Raw genomic sequence first — 12,840 nt, 5'->3', positions numbered from 1 at the left:
TTAATGAGGATATTTTATAACTATTATAATAGGCTATAAAAGGCAAACACTCTAAAGAGCAGTTGAGAAACATTTGTGCATAGGTAGAAACAACTGCTTCTCCATCTTTATCTCACAATGTATTTCACATTTCATTCTATTAGATCCAGCAAGATATGCAGCATTTCCATTTCCCAGAAGAAACACTTCATCAGGAATGCCCCCCAGGACTCATGGTGGCAGGCAGTAAGGAAAACCATTTATCCATATAAGGATATCATTATGGGTATCCTGGGCTGTGAGATAATACGAGGTTGGGGGTCCTATGGGGTGCTAAAGTTTGTAGAGGCAACACTAGCAGTTTGTGTAATAATTGCATATGGTCATTTTGGCAAAAAAAAACCATAAGAAAACAATTCACCAAAGTACAGGAAGAAATAAGCAGGTTTCCAGAGTGGGTAGATTAATAGCAAATGGAATTCAATATAGTGAAGTGTGAAGTGCTTCATTTTATTAGGAAAAATGGGGAGGTCACGTAACCTTTAGAAAGTAAGAAACTAAATGGAGTAGAGGAACAAAGGATCTAGCAATACAGATACATAGAATGCTAAATGGAACAACACAAGTTGTTGTGGTCATAGAGGGTATGAACAAAGTGCTTGGCTTAATTTCAAAAAGAACAGAGTATAAAAGCAACCAGAAGGTTTCCAATAACAAGGAGCTAAGTTCCCCTTCTGAAAGAGGCACTGCTGATTTATATTGGAAAAAAAAACCTTTAAAGGAAACTTAGCTAATCAGATTCAAGTGATATTCCCAGGGTTGATAACACACCCCTGTGCACCCTCCTCCCTTCCTCACTCCCTCCCCCACTCCCCCCTTGGGCTCGGAATGCCTGAAGTGTACTGGCGTGCAATCATACTTCCTCTCCAGGGAAACCAGGTATGAATGTAATTGTGGAAGAGAGGCAGCCAGTTGGACCGAATCAACCGTTCACTGACTGGGGCAGGGGCAGGGGCAGTCCCACGAGGACTGGTCATAGATCCTGGGTTAAACCAGACTACAGGCAGTACGATGCTTAGCCCTGTTCTCTAAACTGCAAAACAGTATTGAAGCACTGGAGAAAAGACAAACAAGATTTACAAGGATGTCAGGAGAACTGAGAGGATGCAACAATCAGGATATATTGAGCAGGCTGGGGTACTTTTCTCAGGAAAAGAGAAGGCTGAAAGGGTACCCAATGGAGGGCTTTAAAATTATGAAATGTTTGATAGTGTGGATGCAGAGAATCTACTTCCATTTGTGGGTTGAGCCCAGAACAAGGGGGCATAAACACAAGGTAGGCACAAACATATAAATTAAAAAACTCAGAATTTCTTTGCGCAAGCACTGGTGAAATTGTGGAGCACACTGCTATATAGAGTGATTGAAGTAGATGGCATTAATGTATTTCTAGGGATATCACTTGAAGGAGGTGGCCACTAAGATGAAGGCAAGGGTCAACCTTGGTCCAGGAACTGGCAGGCACAAGCTGGGGAGCATCAGCATCAGTGCTTCAGACATTAGCGATGACTCTTGTGTACTCTGTAGCCAAGTACCATGCATTGGTATGGATTAAAAGTAACTACAACCAATTTACTGATGTCCAACTGAACACTGCAATGTGGTGTATCACTGGAGCCCTCAAACTGACCCAACTCCCTGACTGCCCACGCAGTCGCACATTGCTGCCGTGATACCTCAACCCTCTGGGAAGTCCAGAGAACTAAGGAATCTGATGTCTCCTCACCCACCTGGACTTCAACAATGTCCTTCAATACCATTTGCAGTTGCACAAACCCCTTTGGATCCAAGCACCTAACCTTTGATAATGCAGCATCAATTCTGATGAAGCTGAGTTGAGTTCATAAGAAGTCACAAACACCCCATCAAAGACCTGATGCAGAAGATCCCTGACTTCAATCTTCCACAATGTTCGTGGATGACCCTAAACTGCATCTGCAGAAACTATCGCAAATCCAAATACTTGTTGCACAAATGAAAAATTAAGATCTTTCAAGCTTGTATCAGTGGTCACCCAGAGCAGACCATGGCCTGAATAAAAAAAAGCTCCGAAAACAGGAGCAAAACGCACACGTGCCAATGTGTTATCTGGCATGAAGATGTCGGGTCGTGTTCCCGGTGTCATCATGCCAATCTAGGATATTACAGTTAGAGGGCGATTCTGAAAATCTGGAGCCCGCCTGTGCTATGCAAATTGAAGGTAGTAGGCTAGTTGTGTTCATTAAAAAGGCAATCGACTGCCATAATATTTGGAGAGTAATAAAACCCTTTCAGAGTGGGATTTACACCAATCACATTTTCAGTTATTTCATCAGGCTGGCTATAATGGTGGGTTGTCTGGGGCCAGAGTTAAATCTTGGCTGTTCAGTGTTCTTCTGCCGCTGGAAGTGCTTTGTGGAAGAAGTAGATGTATACTGACTTAAATTCATGACTTAAGAACCTGAGACCTCATGCAGACAGCTCCATTTCTGCATTGCATTGTTAAAGAGGCCAGAGCAGCCCTTTAAATGACGGGCTCATGGTTGACAAGCTCCAATGCCGGATATCCTGCCTTACTGATCTGATTAGGCGGGATACTTCCTGTTTGTGGCCTGGAACCCACCCAGCACTCTTACTTGGCTCAATTGACGCTTTATTCGTCGTCTTTGGGTAGCGGGCTCAGAAGTCTGAATGCCGGCCACTTCAGGGTGCGTGGCCCATGCACCACACCAGTGCGTATTATTGAGCCCGATGGAACATTTAGTGACTCAATGCCTGATTCACAAATGTGAAGGAAGCATCACAGTGATATTTCCCACTATTTGTTACAAATATGAAGTTTTATAAGATTGTCTTTAATTTAGGATGAAATGAAGGGGTTTGTGTGATCTGCTCTGAAGTCTACCAAGAACCAGTCTGGTGAAGTGGCTGATAAAGATTAAAGCGAGGCCCAGGTTGTATTGGTGAAGGAAGGTGTTCACACTTGGAGACAATAGCCACTGTGTTTACAGTGGTTAGACTGCTAGTGTCCAAAGTCCCAAGAAGGTGTTGAGAATGTGGGGTTGTGAACAGCTATGCTTTAAACTGTCCATTTACTTCCAAGATAGAATAGAGTTGGGGTCTCAATTTTAGCTAATCAGCATTTTTACCTGGATACAAGGCCCATGTGATTCATGTATTCATGTTGCCATGGAGATGGGCTTTGAGAGAGAAAGGGTTTCTGAAACATCCCTGAATATCACAAAAACAGCCTGTCAGGGTCCAAGAGAGAGGGAGAATTTAGAGGTTGAAAGTCTCTATGGCTCGCCATGCAAGAATGCAGGTGGGAGCTCATGCTCAGATTGAAAAGACTAAATTTGTGAGGATTTGAAATGAGGCAGGAAGATTTGCCTAGCTTGCACTAGAGAGAATCACCAAGAAAAATCCTCACCTTGAAAGGAAGCTCTGGGGTTAAAGGTTATCAGACTAGGAAAGGAAAGGAGTGGAAGTAAAACTTTGGGAGCTCAAAATCACTTTGGACTGGGTCTGAGAAAACAAAATAACTACTTAAGGGACAGTGTAAAGTACACCTTTGAAGTAGGTTTTACGGTTGTCTTGAAAGTGTGAGTTCTGTTCAATAGTTTAAAGTATAAATTGCCTCCAGATATAATGTTTAGTCAATCATGCTTTAAGTCTGTTTGTCACAGTAAAAGTCTTGAAACGTGAAATCTTGTTGTGCCATCCTTTCGCTATCAACTGGAAGTTTGAATTTCTCTTTTTTAAAAGTTATCTGTCTCTATGGGGATCATAACATACTCCTGACCTGCCTGGATGTAAAATTATATTTCCTGCTCTACATCTACATCAGCCATAAGAAAGAGAAAGGGAGGGAGGCTTGATGCATGCATGAGGTAGAATGGAATAGAGAAATACATGGGCATGTTGTAAAAGGTAATTTGAGTGGAAGGAGGCTTGTGTGGAGTATAAAATGGTTTAGACCAGCTGGGCAGAATGGCCTGTTTCTGTGCTGTAGATTTATGGGACTCTGGAATGCTTTTTACTTTCATTAGATTCAGTTCAGTGTTTATGCTCCAATACAAAACATAGCAATAACACAAGGGAAAAACCAATACAGTGGGGCCATCATACTCACTTTTGCACTTTATATCAAACACATCACTTAAAGCAGGAGTTAGACTAGACATGAACAATTTGGATGGTATTACTGAGTTTAACAGAGCGGTGAAGATTGAGTCATTGTTAATGTGAGGAAAAGGTAGGGGTGCATAAAGAATTATTTTGCGATTCTGACTTCAAATGCAACAATGAAATAGAGAAACCTCAACATGCATAAACCTTTGCCACTTGTGTCACCACAAAGGAAGATGAAAGCTAATCTGAACAGAGTTGCTGTTTCTATCATTCAATGCTCTGTGGATTGAACACCAGTGGTATTTCCAGGGAGATCTCAAGCACATAGGTAGTACTTATCATTGGGACATCCCTCAAGAATATTGGTATTGATGAATATGAGATCTATAGTCCGCATCTAAAAAAAGGTTGGTTTCAATGGGTCTACAAACACACAGTGGACAGACATTAAGGCATTGCACTAAACTGTGCATCCACTAATAAGTGGCTGCAGTCACAGCTCAGCCTCCAGTAGCAATGTGTGCAAAAGTACAGGAACAGGTGAATGACTCTCAAATTGCCTCTGGGCATGTGATAGAAGAAGAATTCCAAATCGTGGAGGTCCCTACAGTCATACTAGGAAAGGTTATTCCAGATAGACTGGCAGGATCATCTGGATGGAAAGGCCATTGAACATTAGTTTTTAACACCTGCTGCCCATTGAAACCACATGTTGTCCAGTTTGCATCTTTCAGTGCTTTTAAACAATGTACAACCTGAACTCTAAGAACAAAGCTTCCCTAATGACTCACCAATAACTTGTAATTATAAAGACATGTAAACCTAAAAGGATCATTGCCCTTTTAGCCCATTGCAATCTGTACAGCTTTAGGGGGACCAGAGTTGCCTCAGAGATTTCCCTCTTGTGATTGCTATTCAATGAGCACTTGGAAAATATCCAATTATGGAGGTTGGCCAAAGATAGCTGTAATGCCCATCATCTCATGATTGAAAATTACCCTGGGTCTCAATTGCTCTCAAACAAACCTCATTATCTCAACCATTGACTAGTTACAATTCAAAGTACTGGGGCTTGCCTCCTTACCAGAGTCCTGCATTCTCATCTCCCTTCCAGACTTTACTGTGCTCTCATGAGTTTACATTAAGGTTTTCATCATCACTTTCAAATCTCTTGATGGTTTTACCCCACACTGCTTGCTGATCTCCTCCAGCCCTACCTCTCCATACACCTTTACACCTCTCCATGCGCCTTTAATTCTGAATTCCTTTCCTACTTTCGCTTAATTATTGGAGGCTGATCATTTCAGTTCTGCTCCCCTAGTTCCTTCCACCTAGCCATCTCCATCCCTGCAATTGTAACGTCCTTTAGGCTTCTCAATTTCCACTGTATTTCTCTGTAAAGCATCCACTGTTTATTTCTCATTAACATAAGTGCTTTCTGACATTTTCCTACCTGTGAGGAGTAGTTTAGGAGTTGATTATCTTGCAGTTATGATAGTATAAAATTCTATTCGTACCCACTATAAAGGCTCACACTCAAACCGAAGGCACTTGGACAAGGCAGTACATTATGCTTCACATGAATCAAAGCTCTTAGAAGAGGGAAGAAAATTGGAAAAAACAAATTTAAAAAGCCAAAATTGCATCTGAGCACAGGTAGGCGAACTTGGTGTAAAAAGAACAGTGGACACGTGATGTTGGAGGTACACAATGTGAAAAAGCAATGTAACTTAAGAATATGTGGTTTACTACAATAACAGTTTTTTTGAGGCAATGAAGTACCTTGTATAGTTTAATGAACTGTGTGTTATGGGGTACTGTTTACTGGAGTTGGGGGAAACAACAGCTGTTCTCATAAATGCTGGTTAGTTATTTTGTCAGTTACAGAGTGTTCTTGTTAATTGCAGCTACGAGTTTGATAGCCCATGTGAATGGTTAACCCCCAGAATGCTGCAGGTGAATTATCACAATGTGATGTTTATACACCACTGCATCAAGTTTTAGATCTCTAATTAGCTGAAGCAAAAACAGATTTTGAAGCCAACTTTCATCCAGTTAGGGTCTCATGTTTTTGATGTTGGTCCTATTTCCAAAAATGAGACCCAGGTAGCTGAATAAGTCAAGCAGGTGAAGCATCTTAACCCTTAATTTGCCACATAGGTCCGGGGAAATAGCTTTCCTGTGATGGTGTAGCCATCATATGGGCTGTGCTTGCAAGAGCAGTGATGATATACACCACAAAACAAGGCAAGGTAGGTAATTGAGTTGAATAAAATGGTAACAGAAAAGTAATTTCATTTCGTGAAAAGCACCACAGTAAACCTAAAACAAGCTTTGTACAAAACTAAGGCGATTATAGTCATAGGGTGGAATCGTCTGCTCCCATTTGCAGTGGGTATCATAGTGGGCGGGAGCAGAAACTATTGGGAGATCGCAAAAATCGGTTTCATATCGTTGTAAAACCAGTTTGCAATTGTCTGCTCCACCCGTCAATGGCGGGCCGCGTTTCCCACAGCTGCACGTCGGGAACCTAATTGCAATACCTTAGCATCTCATTATAAGCCCTGCTTGCCAGAATCATCCCCCCACGCTGTATCATCTGGGCCACACCAGCATGTTTCACAACTGTACATGAGGGACGTGCACTTGGCGAGCTGCACTTAATTCAGGACTTCAAGGTTTGTTTGCCAGCCTTGCTTCAGGCAGCACTCATGGTCATCAGCGCCATGCTTCGCAGGCAGTGCCACATCACTTTTAGTGGGGGGCACACGAGCAGGTCTCTACCTACCAGACCAGCCGTAAGGCAGGGGTGGCTTTTCAATTTTTGATTGCTTGATTAAAATATGAGTATAATGGGCCAAATGGCCGCCTTCTGTGCTGTAATTTCTATGGGTCTCAGGAAATGAATTTGTCTGTAGGCCGACATACTTTAACACTCTCCAGCAATTGCAACTACATATTTGACTGATGAGCAGGAACTGGAGTTACATATCAAATGCCTTTGTCTGTCAGAGAAACCATGGTGATTATTACCTGACTTCTGCTTTGTGGCTCATCTAATGGTAAAAGAACTTGTGTACATCTGATAGGTAGCTGGACTCCAACCTCCATTTGCAAGTTTCATTGGCGAAAGTTAGTTACCATTTTAACTCTAATTGTTTCAAATTTCAAAAGCCCTCTTTTTGGCACAATATATTATCAGTCTATCCTTACTTGATCAAAAGCTGATTGATATGAATGGAAATAGTGCAAACAATAATCTGTACTACTGGATAATTGAAATTGTGTTCTAACAAAAGGCATCTTCAAATTAACTTGGTTACATGGTGTGCTGGTATCCATTTATAGTATGCTCTCATGATGACTTTTCAGACCAATTCCACACAAAGGTGTAAGTTCGAAAAGGAAATGGAGGCGCAGGGTCCATGGAACCATACCAAGAATTTGCTCAGTTTGCACTCAGAAAATTTCTAATTTATGTTTTGTATGAAATGGAAAGTTGTCTTTGAGAATACATGAATTTGATTTCAGTTTAATCTACAATAATCATTTGGTAAGGGAGGTGATAAAGTTACAATATCAGCATCAACAGAAGAATTATAGTATTACAATCCCATAGGCCATGCAAAGATTTTTTTACAGGTGTATTGTTCGAAAAAATTTGAGATAAGTTACAATCCTTTGCAGTATTGATTTCTAGGAAAGATCACACAATGGCCATCCAGGGAAACACGTTTATTGAATTTCTGTACTTATCTTTGAAAATTAGCATGAAATTACCTATCTAAAGATATCAGTGCATTCTTTGAATCTATTTATGTTAAAATTCTGCATTATATTGGAGTTAAATGTCAACAATACCTTAAGAAATAAGCTGTACATGATGCTGTACATTTCTTTAATGCCATATTTATCATATGGACCCCACAGAAATTGCATTCAGTTGCAATCAGGGTAACCTGAAGTGAAAATAATTTCCTGTTGTTTATGTAGAGGCTTTCACTGAATTAGTTGAAATGCTGTCAGGTATTACATTACCGACCTAAGTCATGATTTGAGCTTTTGTGTTTCATAGCAAATGGCAAGGATATTCACATCATTTGTTTATGTCAGCCTGGACCCCCTCAAAGTTCCTCTCTAGAAGTTTCAACGTAAACTGCATGCAGATTATAGAGGGTTGTCAATGAGTTACATGACACCAATTCAATGCACCAGATAACATCACAAACTACGAGTGTGAAGCTTGATTAGTTAATGGATGTTGGCATAACCACAGTATTGAATATTTCCTTGAATTCTCTGTCCAGTTCTTTTTTATTTTGTTGTTCATAATACATAATGTTTAGAATATTACAAGAGAGAATCACTTTTTAAATTCCCTTGTCAGTTGTGTGCTGTTTCTCCCTGTCCTCTTCACCCCAGCTCTGACCAGCCCATGAAGTGCCTCTGTCCCAGGCAACCAACAAGCCTTCCTCATTGCACGACTAACTCTATCCCTCTTTTTAACATTATCATATTTCAAGTAACTTTTCTTAATGCCTGTGTGATCAGACTAATCACCAAACCACCATCTTCTAGAGTGGAATTTTAATTAATCCTAAATCAGAGAAGAACTGGTTCAATACGATTAAGATTACACTAGTTAATTTAGTGTTTTTTTGTTAAAGAAAGAAAACATAATAGAAAATGAGAAGTCCTTTTATAGCTCAGATTTGAATTTATCAGAATCCTAATGATATTTTCCAAGATACTAAATCAGCAACGATTGCGGGAAATGCATTGTTATAAAATAGATTTTAGGAATAGTTATGGTTTTGGTTTTAGTTTGCTTAATTATATTTTTGCAATATGGAGCCACAATACAATATTCATTCATATAAATAAAATTTTAAATATTTTAAAATTGCAAATGAATGTCCATTTTCCTCCATTTTCTTTTCAAGTTTTTAAAAATATTTTCAATGATAGGTTATCATTAGAATATGAATGAACCAAATATATTCTTTGTACCTTTTAATAATTGTGTCAATTATGGTCTCAGATATTACCATTGGTGGGAGAATTTCTATCACTGAAGGTATTCATTCTGTATAAATGTTATTCTCTGGGTTCTTCTCACGAATCCACAATCCAGACCCTCCTTCCATTCTGTGTTCCTGTCAGATTTCTACTTTACAACAGCTAGATTCTTCTTTATTCAAAACACGTATTATAATAACAGTAATTGTATTAAAGGTAACAGATTAAAATTCTAGTTGCTATTAAGATTTTAACAAGATGAGGGGGCCTGGATTTTTTTCAATAATTTTTTCCTGAATGTGAGAGCTTCCTTTTATCATGGGATCGTACAGAACAGAAGGAGGCCATTCGGCCATCATGCCTGTGCCAGTTCTTTGAAAGAGCAGCCCGAGTGGACTAACTCCCCTACTGTTTTCTTTTGGGCCCTGCATTTTTTTTTTCTCCCTTTTTCGAGCATAATATCTAATCTCCTTTAATAGTCACTCCTTTTGTAATCTGCTTTTACTACCCTTTCAAGCAGTACATTCCAGATTATAGCAATATCTAAAAAATATTCTTAAACAAAGAGAGAGGTACAGAGGAAATTCCAGAATTTAAGGGCTGGGTAGCTGAAAGCAAGGCTGTCAGTGGTGGAGTGATGAAATTCAGGGATTTGCAAGATGCCAGATTTGGAGGAGTTAATGGCTTTAAACAAAAATTGACAAATTTTCACACTATTCCCTAATCCTTACCTACTTTTTTTTAGGAAGGAAGGAATTCACACATCAAAACAAAATACTGTGCCTTCTGCTGCATCCCTTTAATACTGACTGCCATTTCAGCATTAAAATTGTTAAAGAGAAACATTATGACCCTACGAGTTTGTTCAGGAACAGATGACTGGGAACTAACTATACGCTATATATCATAAACAAATTACTCATATAATGAACATGTCCAGTTTGTTTGTGACTTCAGTGATTAGTACTGGTAGACCTATTCCTATTTATATATGATTTAGATCCACCATCTGGACTAGCTTGGTGAGATAATATGGATTACTTGGAAATAAACAAAACTCTATCACACTATAATTGGAGTGTTTATTACTGCAATCCTTATCCTTAATGGTGCAGTGCAAAATCACAGCAAATTAGGAGCGTATGTATAAAATTCCTGATGCAGTTCCACAAGACAAAAAAAATCAGGAAAATATAATTCAAAGTACTAGAAAAATGGACATTTTTTTTTTCTTTCATAAAACACTGGGGCCAATTTTAGTCTCTCATTACCACCTCAGCTGCGATCAGCAAACTCCATGGGCTGGATTTTCATACCTCTGACCATGTTGGAATGGAGGCAGGCAGGATTTAAAATTGTTGAGCAGGTCCCGATTTCAGGATTCCCACCCCAATTTCCAGTATGTGAGAATTTTAATAGCATGGGATAAGGGTGTGGACAGCTAGCCCGCAATCCCACCGTTGCTGACTCCATTGTGGGGCTTGGCATTTTAGACCCCCTGTTACTTCCATGGGGTTGGACCCATTTTGGTTAGGAAGCATGGTTCACGGCACCTTGGAGAAATTATGAACCATGGGGGAAGCCTAGGTTGGAGTTGGGAATCTGTTGACAAGTAAGCTGAAAAGGTGTTGACAACTTCACATGTTATAATGTTATGAAGTATTATAAGTTAAAGATGTTTCAATACAATGATTAATGATAGGGCTTTGTTTACAAAAGGTAAATGACCAATATATTGACCAGAATCCTGAGTATGTTCGGATGTATTAGAGTACTTTAACCAGTGGATGAAGTGGTCTTCATTCAACGGTATTGAGATTCCAATTTTAAAGTGCCAATTTTGCCCTGTGATTAAAATTTTAATTGGTTGACAGTCCAGCCATCTGTAGAACAGATGGATGACTTATTTTATCGACAGCCCATCCATCTGTTGATCCTTAGAAACAATGGAATACATATCCACTTGTTGAATCTTTGAAGCCCTGAGCCCCAAACCTAGCCCCCACACCCCATGTTCACTTCATAAACACCATACCTCATCTGTAATCCCCATTGCCCACTCCATGCATGCATGCCCAGTCACCCAGTATCCACAATGGACAGAATTCATGAGCCGTATAATAATATTTGGAAGTACGTGAAATGCTCATGAAACTGTCAAAGTAAACAAATAGCCATTCATAAACCTCTTCAAAATATGTAACCCTAAGTGCTCATAAACTATCAAACAAGCAGCCATTCAAACTCCACTTGAAAAAAATCATCTTAAGTGCTTGCTCGCAAAACTGTCAAAAACAAACAAGCATTCAAAAACACAATCCTAATAACTGCTCATAATGCTGTCAATTAAAATAAAGCTCACAATCTCTATATCAACAACACTTGGCAAGCTAAATACATTAGTATGAATTGCAGCACAATCAAGCATTCATAATGGGAATTTCCCAAGCCCGTTGGCGGAGGGTGTGGTAGGGGGCGTGCGTGGAAAATGTGGCGCAATCTGCTTCACGACGGCGTGAAGGCAGGTTGCAATTATCTGCTCATCTGCCAATTGTGAGCTGCGTTTAACACCATTGGTCAGCAGGGAGCTACTTGTAATACATCAGCATATAATTAAAAGGCCATCCTGCCAGGCCGTTAGGTCACCGCCATATTGTTGACGGGAAAGCACACTGATGTGCTGGTCAGCTTTGGAGCCGACTGCTGAGGGGAGTGAGGGGGATGGGAAGCCTTGCCCGGAGGCCAGCCTCAGAGACAACCGTAGTCGTGGGGGGGGGATCAAGTGCTGCCCTGGTGCTGCATCCCGCGCACAGGCAATTGAGGTGGAATGCAGGGTAAATGAGGGAAATGGCCACACATTAGGGACACCTGTATAAACTGACCATGCCTCTGCAACTGAGACAGATCATGCGCAGCCACAGTTATATGATTGGGGTCAGTCTCCTAGCCTGCCCACCCATGCAAGCAACACCGAGGTACCAAAGGGCCACCAAGCACTCCATACCTCACCCACCCTGCCCCCCCCCTCCCACCCCCCCACTCCCACAGCACAGACTTGGAGTCCACCACCACTTTATTGGACTGCAGAGCAGTTGGACTGCATGTGTTGTACAATCTTGTCACCAATACTGGCCATGTAGCAGCCATTGCTGGAGGTGCTCACAGCCCCTTGCAATCTCAGCATCCTGGTTTGGACCTGTGTCCCCCATGTCGCAGGTTGACAGGGCAGCCATGCAGCGCACTCATCTCTAGCCATCCGAGGGGTGACCCTCCAGGAAGAGTTAAGCGGCGGTCACACAGGGCCAGGAAAGGTGCTAAGTACAGCCATGATAACCACATCTCTCTCTCTCTCTTTCATGCTGCAGGAGGACCACATCAGGATCATGGATCCTGGTGACCTAATTGTATGCCTGATGGCCTAGAGAGGCCGTAGAATACTGAGGAGAGATAGCGACTGAGGCGCCTGGCCGTGTAAAGCGACCTCATGAAGAAGAGGCAGCAGGGGCTCCTGCACACGCTGCCCAGGAGCAACAGTGAGCCGTGGCTGGTCGGCGCCTAGCGACACCCAGGGTCTATAGACACCGCCTGCCATTCCTGCCGATGACAGAACCAGTGTTGCCGACGACTGCACATGCCAAGGGAGCTGGTGGCTAACATCTGCCGCTTACTGCA

General features: G+C 41.2%; 1 protein-coding gene across 7 annotated transcripts in view; it reads left to right on the top strand.

The window, feature by feature from the left end:
* Positions 1 to 10,220, top strand: part of gtdc1 (glycosyltransferase-like domain containing 1) — a 423,082-nt gene extending 412,862 nt beyond the window's left edge. For all 7 annotated transcript variants that reach the window (XM_078552498.1, XM_078552506.1, XM_078552499.1 and 4 more), the window contains 2 exons: positions 144 to 225; positions 9,914 to 10,220. In XM_078552498.1, coding sequence (XP_078408624.1) covers positions 144 to 225; positions 9,914 to 10,047 — 216 coding nt within the window. In that variant the 3' untranslated portion in view covers positions 10,048 to 10,220. The remainder of the gene's footprint in view (positions 1 to 143; positions 226 to 9,913) is intronic.
* The last annotated feature ends 2,620 nt before the right edge of the window (positions 10,221 to 12,840 follow it).

Source organism: Cetorhinus maximus, chromosome 11, assembly GCF_964194155.1.
Source record: "Cetorhinus maximus chromosome 11, sCetMax3.hap1.1, whole genome shotgun sequence".
NCBI classification, from domain to species: Eukaryota; Metazoa; Chordata; class Chondrichthyes; order Lamniformes; family Cetorhinidae; genus Cetorhinus; species Cetorhinus maximus.
Note: the sequence above shows the minus strand (reverse complement) of the source record. Positions and strands in the feature narration are given on the sequence as shown.